The 13,829-nt window shown below is 34.7% G+C and overlaps 2 protein-coding genes across 2 annotated transcripts in view; one reads left to right on the forward strand and one right to left on the reverse strand.

Annotated features, from left to right (window-relative positions):
- The window catches only part of LOC136034486 (protein phosphatase methylesterase 1-like), a 219,045-nt gene that overhangs the window by 146,850 nt on the left and 58,366 nt on the right, over window positions 1-13,829 (forward strand). The window lies entirely within an intron of this gene.
- The window catches only part of LOC136034483 (calcium uptake protein 3, mitochondrial-like), an 83,916-nt gene that overhangs the window by 38,958 nt on the left and 31,129 nt on the right, over window positions 1-13,829 (reverse strand). Inside the window, exon 5 of the mRNA XM_065715698.1 lies at window positions 228-275. Within this exon, the coding sequence (XP_065571770.1) occupies window positions 228-275 (48 nt within the window). The remainder of the gene's footprint in view (window positions 1-227; window positions 276-13,829) is intronic.

The raw sequence follows: 13,829 nt of genomic DNA on the forward strand, positions 1-13,829 counted from the left end.
TGTAACATGAAGAGCAAGGTATTAACGGAGGGAGACAGCCGCCCTCAAATACGGAATAATTTCTGCTTGTTTCAAGTTCCAATGTTTCTCCTTACTTTCAGTTGAAAAACTGTTTTTTTATTATTTAATTTTCATAAAGAACGATCGTTTGTGTGAAAAAAAGATGCTGCACCGGAAGCCTGGGACAACGAACCTACTTTGAAACTTATTGAAATTAAAGCACTTACTTGTAAGAATTGAGAGGAAAAACAAGTACTCCGTATATGAGATTAAACCTAGAAAAATAACATAAGGAAACATAATCTCCTTTTAAAAAGTTCGTACTGAATTGTATTAAAAATATGAACACAAGATAAAAATCAGGAGAAACCTTTTACAGTCATTACACAGCTTTTATTTTAAATATTTTTTTTTAGCCAAAATATGTAGATGTTTGAAGACCAATCTCCTAATCATAGCAAGTTCGGCATTTTATTGGATTATTTATTGAAAGTCACTTTTAAAATACAGAGACATAAATTCACAAAAAATTCGAAGGGGGGAATTTGTTGTTTTTTCCCAAAAAGGCAATCTTCAAAATATAATAAAGGGGACTAAAGTACTAAGGGACATATTACCCCTGCCTCGCCCTTAATCGAGGCGATTGGTTACACAAATTTTTATTAATTGTCTGTTTTGCTGAGATATAATTTTCCCAACGTTCAGCAAAAAAAAAAAAAAAAAAAAAAAAAAACTGAATCCCTGGGCTTTGGCAATGTTCATACAAGACCAGTAAAAAAAAGATGCAAGTCTAATGTTGACGTGCATGCTGATAGAAAGCTGAAATGAGGTAACCGCGCTGAATTTTGAGGATTTGAGAAATAATTTATTCGGAGACCTATCCTGGTCGTTCTACCAGTGAGGATTTAAATGAATAAATCCCGAAAGTAATCTGATTCAGATTCAAATCACTAATGTTATCCTCCCAGGTAGGAAGATAATTTCGGATGACAGAACACCCTCACTTTTTATAATTAAATTAGGAAACACAATTTACAGAACAAAACGTTAAACAGAAAAAAAGTGTCATTTATGACAGCGAAGAAATAAGTTGTGTTTTGCTTATTGTCTGGTTAGTATGACTTCTTGTTCTTGACAACAAAGACTGGACTTGTATGCTTTTTACTAAACACTTCAACTTTATATGACCAACAAACAGAGAACAAAATAATTTTTTGCTATGAATAGTGCAACGACTTTGACATGCAAGCTAAGACCAACACATTAAAGTAATACCGGGTAGTTTTGCTCCACTTCCAAACACCAAGATTCAGTTGGTTTCAAACGTTTCAATATCCTATATCATCTAATGCTAGCAGTCAAGAGTTCATTTAGACATGGAAACAAACCAATAACATTATACCTCTCCCTAATTTCATCAGTTATTTTTAAACCCTTTTAAAAGTTTCGAAAATAGCTTAGTCAATACAAAGATATCTTGGTTCTTTGAAACACCAAAAATAAATACTGAGGGAGCTCTACACCTTTTTATAGAAAGTATGTAGCCCCTCGCTAGTCAAATGGATAATATCAAATTACAGCAGTATAAATAAATTAATGATCCACGCATGTTAAATGTTGAGAATTATATCTGATTTATTTGACTGCTTTTTGCTTTAGACAGATTACTCAAATAGAAATCAAACAGTTCGTGGTAACGAACTGTAGTAAGGAGCGACCCGGCTCAATAGTAACCGAGACTCTAAAAAATGGAACTTTGATACCAATAGTTCAAAAGAATCGTATTTTAATGCTAATTTTAAATATACAAATTTCATCAAGATCAGTTATACCCATCAAAAGTTACGAGCCTGAGAAAATTTGCCTCATTTTAGAAAACAAGGGGAAACACTCCCTAAAAGTCATACAATCTTAACGAAAATCTCACCATCAGATTCAGTGTATCAGAGAACCTACTTGTAAAAGTTTCAAGCTCCTATATACAAAAATGTGGAATTTCACATTTTTGCCAGAAGACAGATCACGGATGCGCGTTTATTTGTTAGTTTGTTGTTTTTTTTTTTTTGTTTCCCCCAGTGGTGATCGTATCGACTGAGTGGTCCTAGAATCTTGCGAGAGGGATCATTCTAACGGAAATTAAAAGTTCTAGTGCCCTTTTTAAGTGACCAAAAAAATTGGAGGGCACCTAGGCCCCCTCCCACGCTCATTTTTTCCTCAAAGTCACCAGATCAAAATTCTGAGATAGCCATTTTATTCACCATAGTCGAAAAACCTAATAACTATGTCTTTAGGGACGACTTACTCCCCCGCAGTCCCCGTGGGAGGGGCTGCAAGTTACAAACTTTGACGTGTGTTTACATGTAGTAATGGTTACTGGGAAGTGTACAGACGTTTTCAGGGGGACTTTTTTGGTTTAGGGGGAGAGTTGAGGGGGGGGGGTTACGTGGGAGGATATTTCCATGGAGAGACTTCTCATGGAGGAAGAGAATTTCAATGAAGGGGCGCAGGATCTTCTAGCTCTATTTGAAAAAACAATGAAAAAATAAATATGAAAAGTTTTTTCTACTGAGAGTAAGGAGCAGCATTAAAACTTCAAACGAACAAAAATTATTGCGCATATGAGGGGTTTACCTCCTCGTTATACCTCACTCTTTACGCTAAAGTATTTTTAGTAATTTCAACTATTTATTCTATGGCCTTTGTGATTCAGAGGTCATTCTTAAGGAATTGGGTCAAAATCTAAGCTTTAGTGTAAAGAGCGAGGTATCGACGAGGGTTGAACCCCCTCATATACGCAATAAAAACATACGAATATAGAAGTTCGTTACGTAAGTTAATTCGTAAGTTACGTATATTTTTTACCAATGAAAACGTTTGTAAAAAATTAAAAGTTCTAGTTCCTTTTTTTTAAGTAATCAAAAACTTGGAGGGCAACTAGGCCTCCTCCCTCGCTTCTTTTTTCTCAAAATCTTCCGATTAATTGCAATTAAATTAATATGCAAATTTGGTTTTAATTGTTTATGTGCGGAGAGTCAAGATCAAAACATGCATTAATTCAAAAACATCCAGAAATTAAATAAAAAAAAACAAGTTTTTTTTAACGGAAAGTAAGGAGCGACATTAAAACTTAAAACGAACAGAAATTACTCCGTATATGAAAGGGGCTTTTCCTCCTCAACGCCCCACTCTTTACGCTAAAGTTTCTTACTGTTTTAAAAGGTAGAGTTAAGAGAAAGGGTCAAACTTTAGCGTAAAGAGCGGGGCGTTGAGGAGGAAAAGCCCCTTTCATATACGGAGTAATTTCTGTTCGTTTTAAGTTTTAATGTCGCTCCTTACTTTCCGTTAAAAAAACTTGTTTTTTTTAATTTAATTATTAATCCAAAACATAGAAAGTAAGTAACCCCTTGCTAGTCATCTATATTGAGTTAGAGAAAATATTAAATGACAAACACTTTTTTTTGTAGGTACACCTTGAGTGAGTAGCCACATTGACAATATCTGGTTTACGTGACTGCGTGATACATAAACGGACTAGTAACACAAGAATTATAATCCAATTTAAGTCAAATGTTGAGAAGTTATGGCCCCATTTATGTCAAAATACTCTATATTAATAACCGCATCAAAATATTAAATGACAAACGCTGTTTTTTTTTTTTTTTACATGCACAAAAAAACAAAAAAACAAGGAATGGCAGTTTTGCACATAAAGTGTATTTATAACGTTTTAAATATAGTATCTGGTTCATGTGGCTGCTTGTCACATAAACAGACTAGTCACATAAGAATTATGTGAAATGTTGATAATTAATATTCCTTATCAAAACACTCTGTATTAATAGCCGTATCATAATAGTGAATGACAAACATTCTGGTTTATGTGAGTGCTTTTCAAGATAATTGCTTCTGATTGGGTGTGGTCGGTTTTGAATGCTAAGTTAATTGCATAATCGGTATCTCTGGCCTTGAATGAAGTCAATGTCCTTCTCGTCACTATTCCAAAGCCGATTACGCAATGATTTAAGATGGTTCCTAAGCAGTTTCTGATGATTTCATAAATATTTGACTGGTGTGGGATTTCAACCGAGGGCTCCTAAGCCAAAGGACGTTAAGCTAAAGTAGACTAAGCTAAAGTAACGTGCTAGTCAACTGAACTAACTAGCAAATGTTGACAGATTGTTCTTAGTAATACATTGACAAAAACCCTCACATATCACCTTCTGAATTAACAATTAAACGGAATGAATAGTATCCTATTAATACTTCCAACCAAGCTCATACTCACTGTTCTTTTCTTCCATATTTTTTACATCCGGGGATTCCCCACTCGACCAGCACCTACGTCTCACTCTGAAGAAACAAGCCTCGAAGAAAAACGTCACGAACAAAAAACGTCACAAAAAAAACCATCACGAAGAAAAAAAATGTCTCGAAGAAAAAAGAAAGTCAGGAAAAAAAAATTGGAAAAATAACTTGAAACGAAAAGTTAAGTGCGCTATTGCCTAATAACTTCATGTGGATTAACTAGTTGTGCAATTGTAATAGTTTCCAATTGGGTGCGGATTTTTTTACTTGATATGTTAATTGTGCAATCGATTTTTCTGGTCTTGAGTGTAAAATGAATATTCAAACAAAACAAAATGTTATTGTGGATTTGTTTGTTTAACCCAATAAAGTTCAGAAAGAAGTGATAGAAATGGGGATCAATAATTTTTCAGTAGATTTGCATACTGGTTGAGTATTATTTTTCTTTGTCGATTCCCCTGTGGAACGGTGTGGTTGATCATCGGCACTAGTTAAACTACTGTACATTTTTGATCAATACTAATTATTCACTGGAAGGATAAACACTTACACATTATTAAAAAAAACTGAAGACGAAATATTTCAAGAGAATGTGTGTAAATGGTTGTTATCGCAGCATTGAATGTTGACAAAGACAAATATTTGAATTATGAACCAAGAATTATATTACCAATGGTTACACTATAGGAAACGTGTGCGTGCATTGTCATAACAGTGAGAGATTAATTTTTTTTTAGTTCCGAAAAATATCAACTCTTATTAGGGTGAATATGCAAGAGTAACATTTCCAGAGATGACAACACGCAAAGGGAATGTAAGGATAAAACTAGAAGTTAATAATAAGGGACATTTTCTTGTTTATAGTTCTGGTAACAACTTACCCGTTGATAAATCATATCGACATCTTTTTGGTATTAGCATTCAAATGAAGACAAAGGGAAAAAGAAACGACTACTGCTCTACCAATATCATATACCAAATCTTGTCTACATGCCGGAACTGTTACCTGGGTAAAAGATGTGGTAATAGACAGTGAATTCGCAGGAAAAATAAAAAAGGAATTGGCAGATAATATCTCCAAGGAATATAAACACGAATCGATGAAAAACCACACAATAGTACCATCGCCAGTTCACCAACAGGTACAGTCAATGAATCCCATAAAATTAATGACAAACACAAATTGAATCTGTAGCTGAAACCATGTTAAAAGTCGTGCATGACCCCGAAATAGAATAAGTGTCATGTCAAGGAAAAATATGATGAAAAGGGAAAACATTTTATGGAAACATTTAATAGATTCTCGGGGTTTTATGACTCCTGCCCACAATGAAATCCACGGGTTTTACGACTCCTCCTCACAATGAATTTAGATGGTTTTACGACTCCTCCCACTAGCCATAGGAAAAAATTCAGCTGTATAACTACGGATTCAATAAACTCTTGCATAATCGATCTCTGGCCTTGAATATGAGTTGCGCAATGATTTAACCCTAAAACACTTGGATTTTGTTGGGACCAATGAGCTACTGCTTTCGCTATTACAAAACAAGTTTTTTAACCTTGAGCAAAGGTATAAAAGGCCCAAATTTGAAAGAGTTTATCACTGCCATCATGGTGAGGTTAAGCTCTTAGTAGAGTGCATACCAAGGGACATCCCTGATCGTGATATGTGCATCCGACACAGTAAAAAGAATGGTATGTCATAGGAGCCCCGCTCTGAGGATATGTAATAGTGAACTTTAAACAATAAAAATCTTTAAGTTTGATCTGTCTTTATTTTTAGACCTGTTACCAGAAGCAATCACACTTCAGTACAAAAACTCATCTAGTCGATAAATTCCAAGTGTTTACGTTGCTGGCTGAGTATCAAAAAATCTAATAAAAGCACTTTTGAGTATAAAAAACTCAGCTAGTTGATAAATTCAGAATGTTTTAGTTCTATTCAATTTAGAAGATTTTAAATATCCCGAATTTGAAGGAACTTATCACTCTCCTGAAGATGAGGTTAAGTTCTTCGCATAATGCATACCAAGGGACGTATTTGATCGAGATACATCCGACACAGTATAAAGTATGGTATATCGTAGGACATCCATTTATTGGATGTGTAATAGTGAACTTTAAGCAATGAACACCTTTAAATTTCACCTGTTTTTATTTTTAAACCTAATACCAGAAGCAATCGCACTGCATGATATCACAAATTCTTATAAATCTAATGCAACCAATTTAGAACATTTGAACATTGGAATCGATGAGGTAGATCTGGAAGAGACGAGGAGAAAAATATTGAATGAAGTGAAATCAACTAAATGAAGGAAAGCTCAGTTTTAAATTGGTCAAGTAAGAAACTAGCGGAAGAAAGGGCGCTCTTACAGCCCCATGAAAGCTCAAAAGCACAACGGTAGCGTTGCAAAAGGAAGTACATTATACAAGAAAGGGATCACGAAGAGCAAAATAAAATATAAAAAAGCAGAATCCCCTTACAGGATTTGTTCACATTCGATGAGGAATAACAGAGATGATTCGTACAACAGAAATAGGGCACAGGAGAATTCATCATCATTCTGGAAGAACAAATGCTTATCAATTTATGCCAAGTCTCGTTACTGATGGCATTTATAAGAATGTTTTTGCTTTTATATATGCAATGAATTTTTTACCATATTAATTTGGTCTTAGATTTTCATGAGATCTGAGTTAAGGAGTATTTTTAAGAAATAAACATCATTTAGCTTAAAAAACTCATCTAGTTCATAAATTCCGAGTGTTTTAGTTTCTGGCTGAATACCACAAAATCTAACTAAAGCACTTTTGAGTACAAAAAACTAAGCTAATTAATAAATTTCGAGTGTTTTAGTTTCAATTCATTTAGAAGAGTTTAAATGCTCCAAATTTGAAGGAGATTATCACTGTCAAGTTCTTCGCACAGTGGATACCAAGGGACATCCCTGATCATGATATGTGCATCCGACACAGTAAAAAGTATGGTATATCATAGGACCCCCGTTTTGTGGATGTGTAATAGTAAACTTTCAGCAATAAACATCTTTAAGCTTAACCAGTTTTAATTTTTAGACCTGTTATCAGAAGCAATCGCACTACTAGCTTCAAACAAAGCTGTGATGGATTAAAATATTGAAACAGAAAATCTTTTTACTGCGATTGTGACATCTGTAAAGGCCGTTATCATGATTTCACCAATTCTTATGAGTCTTATGAAACCAATTGAGAGCATTTGGACATTGGAATCGGTGTGGTGAATCCAAAAGAGACGAGGAGAAAAATATTGAATGGAATGTAATCAACTAGAATAGAAGAAAACTCAGTTTCAGATTCGTCAAATAAGAAACTAGCGGATGAAAGGGCGCTCTTACCACCCCAAGAAAGCTTAAAAGCACAAGGATAGCTTTGGAAAAGGAGGTACAGTAATAAAGAAGAGCAAAATAAAAGATCAAGTAAAACCATGTCCACATACAGGAATTCTTCACATTCCTTGAGAAATAACAGAGAAGATTCATATAAAAGAAACACGGCAAACGAGAATTCATCGTCGTTCTTAAAAAAACTACTACTTATCAAACTATGCCAAATCTCGTTACTAATGGAACTTATAAGAATGTTTTTTGGTTTTATATATGCAATAAATCTTTTTTTACTATATTAATTTGGTCTTAGATTTTCATTGGAGCTGAGTTAAGGAACATGTTGAAGCAATAAACCTCTTTAAGCTTAACCCGTCTTTATTTTTAGAATAGTCATAGTTAATGGTTAGCTTTCCTTCAGATATCTTTAGATAGCTTAGATGGATAGCTTTCCTTCATTCTACTTGATTTCACTTCATTCAATATTTTTCCCCTCATCTCTTCCAGATTCACCTCATCGATTATAATGTCCATATGTTCTAAATTGGTTAGATTAGACTCATAAGAATTGGTGAAATCATGATAAAAACCTTTACAAATGCTACAATCACAGCAAAAATATTTTTTTCATTTCAATTATTTCCTCCATCACAGCTTTGTTTGAAACTAGCAGTACAATTACTTCTGGTAACAGGTCTAAAAATAAAAACAGATTAAGCTTAAAGATGTTTATTGCTTAAAGTTCACTATCGCATATCCACAAAACATTCCTATGCTATGTCATGCTTTTTACTCTATCGGATACATATATGATGATTAGGGATGTCCCTTGGAATCTACTGTACGAAGAAATTAGCCGTATCTTCAGGAGAGTAGTAAGCTCCTTCAAATTTGGGGTATTTAAACTCTTCTAAATGGAGTGCAACTAAAACACTCAGAATTTATCAGCTAACTGGGTCTGTTGTACTCAAAAACACTTTAATTAGATTTTTTGGTACTCAGCCAGTAACTAAAACACTCGGAATTTATCAACTAGGTGAGTTTTTTGTACTAAAAAGTGTATTTATTAAATTTTTGACACTCAGTCAGCAACTAAAACACACAGAATTTATGTTCATCTATCTCAGACTCCTGGCGAAGGGGGGATTTATCTAGAGTGGAATTTTATATATGAACTAGGACTATTCTAAAAATAAAAATAGGTTAAGCTTATAAATATTTATTCCTTAAAAGTATTCAAATGATTTTTTTTAAACATACATATTTACATAAAAACTACTAGAAGTTCACTATTAAACATCCACAAACGGGGATTCTCATGATATAGCATACTTTTTTTTACTGTCTCGTATGCACTTATCACGATCAGGTATGTCCACTGGTATCCACAGCGCGAACAACCTAGCTTCGTCTTAGCGACGGTGATAAGCCCGTCCAAATTTATGATATTTAAACTCTTGTAAATTGAAAAGTGGAAAATTGGGCTCACAATTTTGAAATAAAGTTCATCTGTAGGCACATTACCCTTTACGCACAGTACTACAACTCCGAAAATAAATTGCATATTTCTCGGAGTTCTTGCTGAAGAGTGCTCAGTTTTACCCCTTTATTATATGGTGTAACTACTCGGTCACAGAATCCCAGTCTGTCCGTATAGCGTAATGTAGTACTCCAAAAGCTTTTATCACACTCAAACATATTATACTTTACTTACTGATGATAACAGTCAATTTCTTCACGTTCCACAGACAATAACAAAAATGCACATTCAAATATAAAACCCACAAGATGATTTTTCTCATGCCAATAAATTCAGTGTCATACAGTCCAATCATCATGAAAGCCGTTGATGTAGTTTGAGAAGTGCTTCATCAAACATTTATATGTTTGTTCAGGGTAAAAACGCTCGTTTGGTAATAGCGAAAGTAATAGTTCATTGATCCCAGCAGAATCTAAGCACTTTAGGGTTAAATCACTCCGCAACTAACCATCAAGACCAGAGAGATCGATTTTGATAGAGTTCACTGAATCCAATAGTTAAAAAACTAGTTTTTTCCCTATGGATAGGAGAAGGAGTCGTAAAAAATAGGGAAGAGTCATAAAACCCTCAGTACCTATAGCCTGCAAATGAAGCGTGGGATTTGTTAAGCAACTTAGCTTGTAAAATATTACATGTTTATTAGTATCTTTACTCCAACTTGAAAAATGAGATTAGAAAGAATATTAAGAAAAGAACTTGTTCTTAAATTATGTTATAAAACCTCTTAAAAATTGTAGGCTGGTGTTAGAATATCCACTTAAGTCGAAAATCAACTTGGGAATAAAAAAAGATATGTACTCTAGCTTGAAAAATCGGGTTAGAAGTCGCTATTGCGTAACAATTTCACGTTGATTAACTAGTTGCAAAACTATAATTGCTTCCGACTGGGTGTAGATTTTATTGCTTGCCATGTTAATTGCGCAATCGATTTATAGGGTCTTGAGCGTAAAATGAATATAGAGATAAAACAAAATATTATTGTGGACTGGTTTTTTACCGAATAAGGTTCAGGAAGAAGTGGGAGAAATGGGGCTCGATGAACTCTGAGTAGAATTGCATACTGGTTGAGTATTTTATTTTCTTTATGAGTTCCCCCGTGGTATTCAGCGGTTGATCATCGGCACCAACAAATTTACTGTACATTTTCGATCAATATTAGTTGTGCACTTGAAGGATAAACACTTAAATCTTATTTAAAAAAAACTTAAGATCAAATACTTCAAGAAAGTGCATGCACATGATAGAATTATCGTAGCATTGAGTGTTGACAAAGACAAATATCTGAACTATGAAACAAATACTAGTGGTGACACTATTAGAAACGTGTGCGTGGATTGTCATGACAGTGAGACTACAATTTTTTTGAGTGCCGAAAAAAATCAAGTCTTATGAGGGTGGATGTGCAAGAGTAAAATTTCCGGAGACGCAAACACGCAAAGAGAATGCAAGCATGAAACTGATAGTTGACGACGATGGACATATTATTTTTTATAGTTCTGGGAACAATTGCCCGTAAATAAATCCAATCGATGTTTTTCTAGTTATGGCATTCAAACGAAAACAAAGGGAAATAGAAAGGCCTACTGCTGTACTATTATCATAAACCATATCTTGTCAACATGCTGGAAATGTTAAAAAAACCAGCTTTGTAACTATTGGATTCAATGGACTCTAGCACAATCGATCTCTCTGGTCTTGATTGTTAGTTGCGCAACAATTTAACCCTAAATCGCTTGGATTCTGTTGGGATCGATGAACTACTGCTATCGCTATTACCAAACGAGTGTTTTTTTACCCTGAGCAAAGATATAAAAGTTTGATGAAGCACTTCTCAACTACATCAATGGCTTTCATGATGACTGGACTGTAGGACGCTGAATTTATTGGCCTGAAAAAATCCTCTTGTGGTGTTATATTTGAATGTGCATTTTTGTTATTGTTTGTGGAACGTGAAGAAATTGACTGTTATCATCGGAAAGTGAAGTATAATATGTTTGAGTGTGATAAAGGCTTTTGGAGTACTACGTTACGCCATAAAAACAGACTAGGATCTATAACCGAGTAATTATACCATATAATAAAAGTGGTAAAAACTGAGCATTGTTCAGGAAGAATTCCAAGAAATATGCAATTTTTTCGGAGTTGAAGCACTGTGCGTGAAGGGTACTGAGCCCACAGATGAACTTTAATTCAAAACTGTGGGCCCAAAACTACACTTTTCAATTTAGAAGAGTTTAAATGTCCTAAATTTGAACGGGCGTATCACCGTCCCAAAGACAAAGCTAGGTTCTTTGCACTGTGGATACCAATGGACATACCCAATCGTGATAAGTGCATACGAGACGGTAAAAAAAAGTATGTTATATTACGGGAATCCCCGTTAGTGGATGTTTAATAGTGAACGTTAAGCATTATTTTTATGCAAATATGTGTTTTTTTAATCATTTTGAATATGTTTAAGAAAGAAATATTTATAAGCTTACAATATTTCTGTAATTATAAAAAGATGACTAGCAAGGGGCTACTTACTTTCTATGATAAGCTGTAGAGCTCCAAGAAATTCATTATGCGAAATCATCATGAAAACGCATGAAATTATCATGCGTTTATCATTTAATATTTTGGTACAGTTATTAATCTAGACCGTTTTGACATAAATGGACCATTACCTCTCAACATCTGACGTAAATCAAGTAATAATTCCTATGTGACTAATCTGTTTGTGCAACAAACAGTCAAATAAATCAGATACAGTTCTCAACCTTTGACATGCAAGGGTCATTAATTTAGTAACACAGCTTTAATTTGATATTATCCGTGTGGCTAGTAAGGGGCTACTTTCTCTCTATGAAATGTTGTAGAGCTCCAAGCAAATTCCTTTTAAGAAAGCTACTGTTGTGGTAATTAAGACCACAAAAACCTAAAGACAACTTTCTCAGGATGATTCGCGTTTCTTATTTCGTTGGATTTAAAGTGATAAAACAAGCCGAATTAACATTTCTTTCGCATTTCCTTTTATCTTTCGCATCGTCGAATTTTAAACTAAATGACTCTTTATCTATCAAATTAAGTAGCTTTACCTACCGAATTGTGCAGTTAATTATTAAGTTTTTTGAAATAAAATATAAGCAAGGAGTGACCCTGGCTAATATGAACCGAAACTCAGAAAAAAAAACAAGTTGTGATAATAATATATATTACAAAAGAATAAGCTTCTTATATTGATTCAAAGTATATAAAAACTCATCAAGTTTAAAGCTACCCATCAAAAGCTAAGAGCCTGAAAAAAATCACTTGATTTTCGAAAAAGGGGAAAACAACCCGAAGACGGCAAGCAATTTTGATCAGCATTTCACCATCCAATAAATAGAACAATGTTCCATATAGGATATTTTAGTTCCAAAGTCGGTCGCTAGGCGGTACCGCTAGTCTTTTGAGGCATTTTCTAGGGGCCCTATTTGGCATTTTAAAGGGTACCCACTACTAGGTTTAAATATAAATCTCCATGTCTTACAGGCGCCATAGGACATAGCGCGTGTCACGCAACATTTTTTTCTGTTGTGTTTACCTGCCCCTAAGACAGGCTAAATTACTCTTTCGAAGTGACAGAATGCCATGTAAATATTGTCCGTCTAGCTGAGTTATTCTATATGGGGTATTGACGCCCATCTGTTTGTTTACATAGAAGGACCTACATAAAGAAGACCTACTTAGAAGGACCTTCCTTCTTTTTGCATCTGTTGGTTCCAACTTCACTTCTATTTTCAAAATGACTCTCACCTGTTGCTTACAACTTATCACAAAAGGTCTGTGCAGAGTGTAAACTTTTTTTCTTTTACCGCATCACAGACACTGTTAAAAATATTTTTCATCCCTTTCGCGAAATCAGTTGGTTTTAGAAAATCGCGGAGTAACGTAAGCAAAAAATGGCGTGTCATAACGAGTCCAACGACGTTTTTGAGCTAATAGATCCAGAATATATATGTTCAAGGACCAATGAGACAGCAGACCAAGCCCCTCCAGGTAAGAAATACCGACAGGCTGCAACTGACACCCTCCTCTACAAGCCATATGGACTCCAGCCCATTTGCATGCAATTTAATAGCTATCAAGATTTCATCTGGCACCTCCTCTACAACCGAAATCGATACCACCCAATCTTCAAGCAATTTAAAAACTATCCACGCGTCTACAAGCCATTTCAATGCTGGGTTATTTTCAAGCGATTTACCATAGCTATTTACCATATATCAGCGCTTCATCTGACATCCCCCCGTACAAGCCAAATTGATGCTTGGCCATTTTCAAGCAATTTAAAAATTATCTGAATTTCATCTGACACCCCCTCTACAAGCCATTTCAATGCTGGGCTATTTTCAAGCAATTTACTATCCAACAACGTTTCATGTGACAATCCTTGTATAAGCAAAACTGATGCCAGTCCATTTTCAATCGATTTAACAACTATCTACGCTTCATCTGACACCCCCTATACAAACCACTTCAATACTGGGTTATTTTCAAGCAATTCACTGTTTGACAATGTTCGATCTAACGCCCCCTCTACAAGCTAATTCAATTCTGGGCTATTTTCAAGCGATTTACCATCTATCAAC

Source organism: Artemia franciscana, chromosome 13 (genome assembly GCF_032884065.1).
Source record: "Artemia franciscana chromosome 13, ASM3288406v1, whole genome shotgun sequence".
Taxonomy (NCBI): domain Eukaryota; kingdom Metazoa; phylum Arthropoda; class Branchiopoda; order Anostraca; family Artemiidae; genus Artemia; species Artemia franciscana.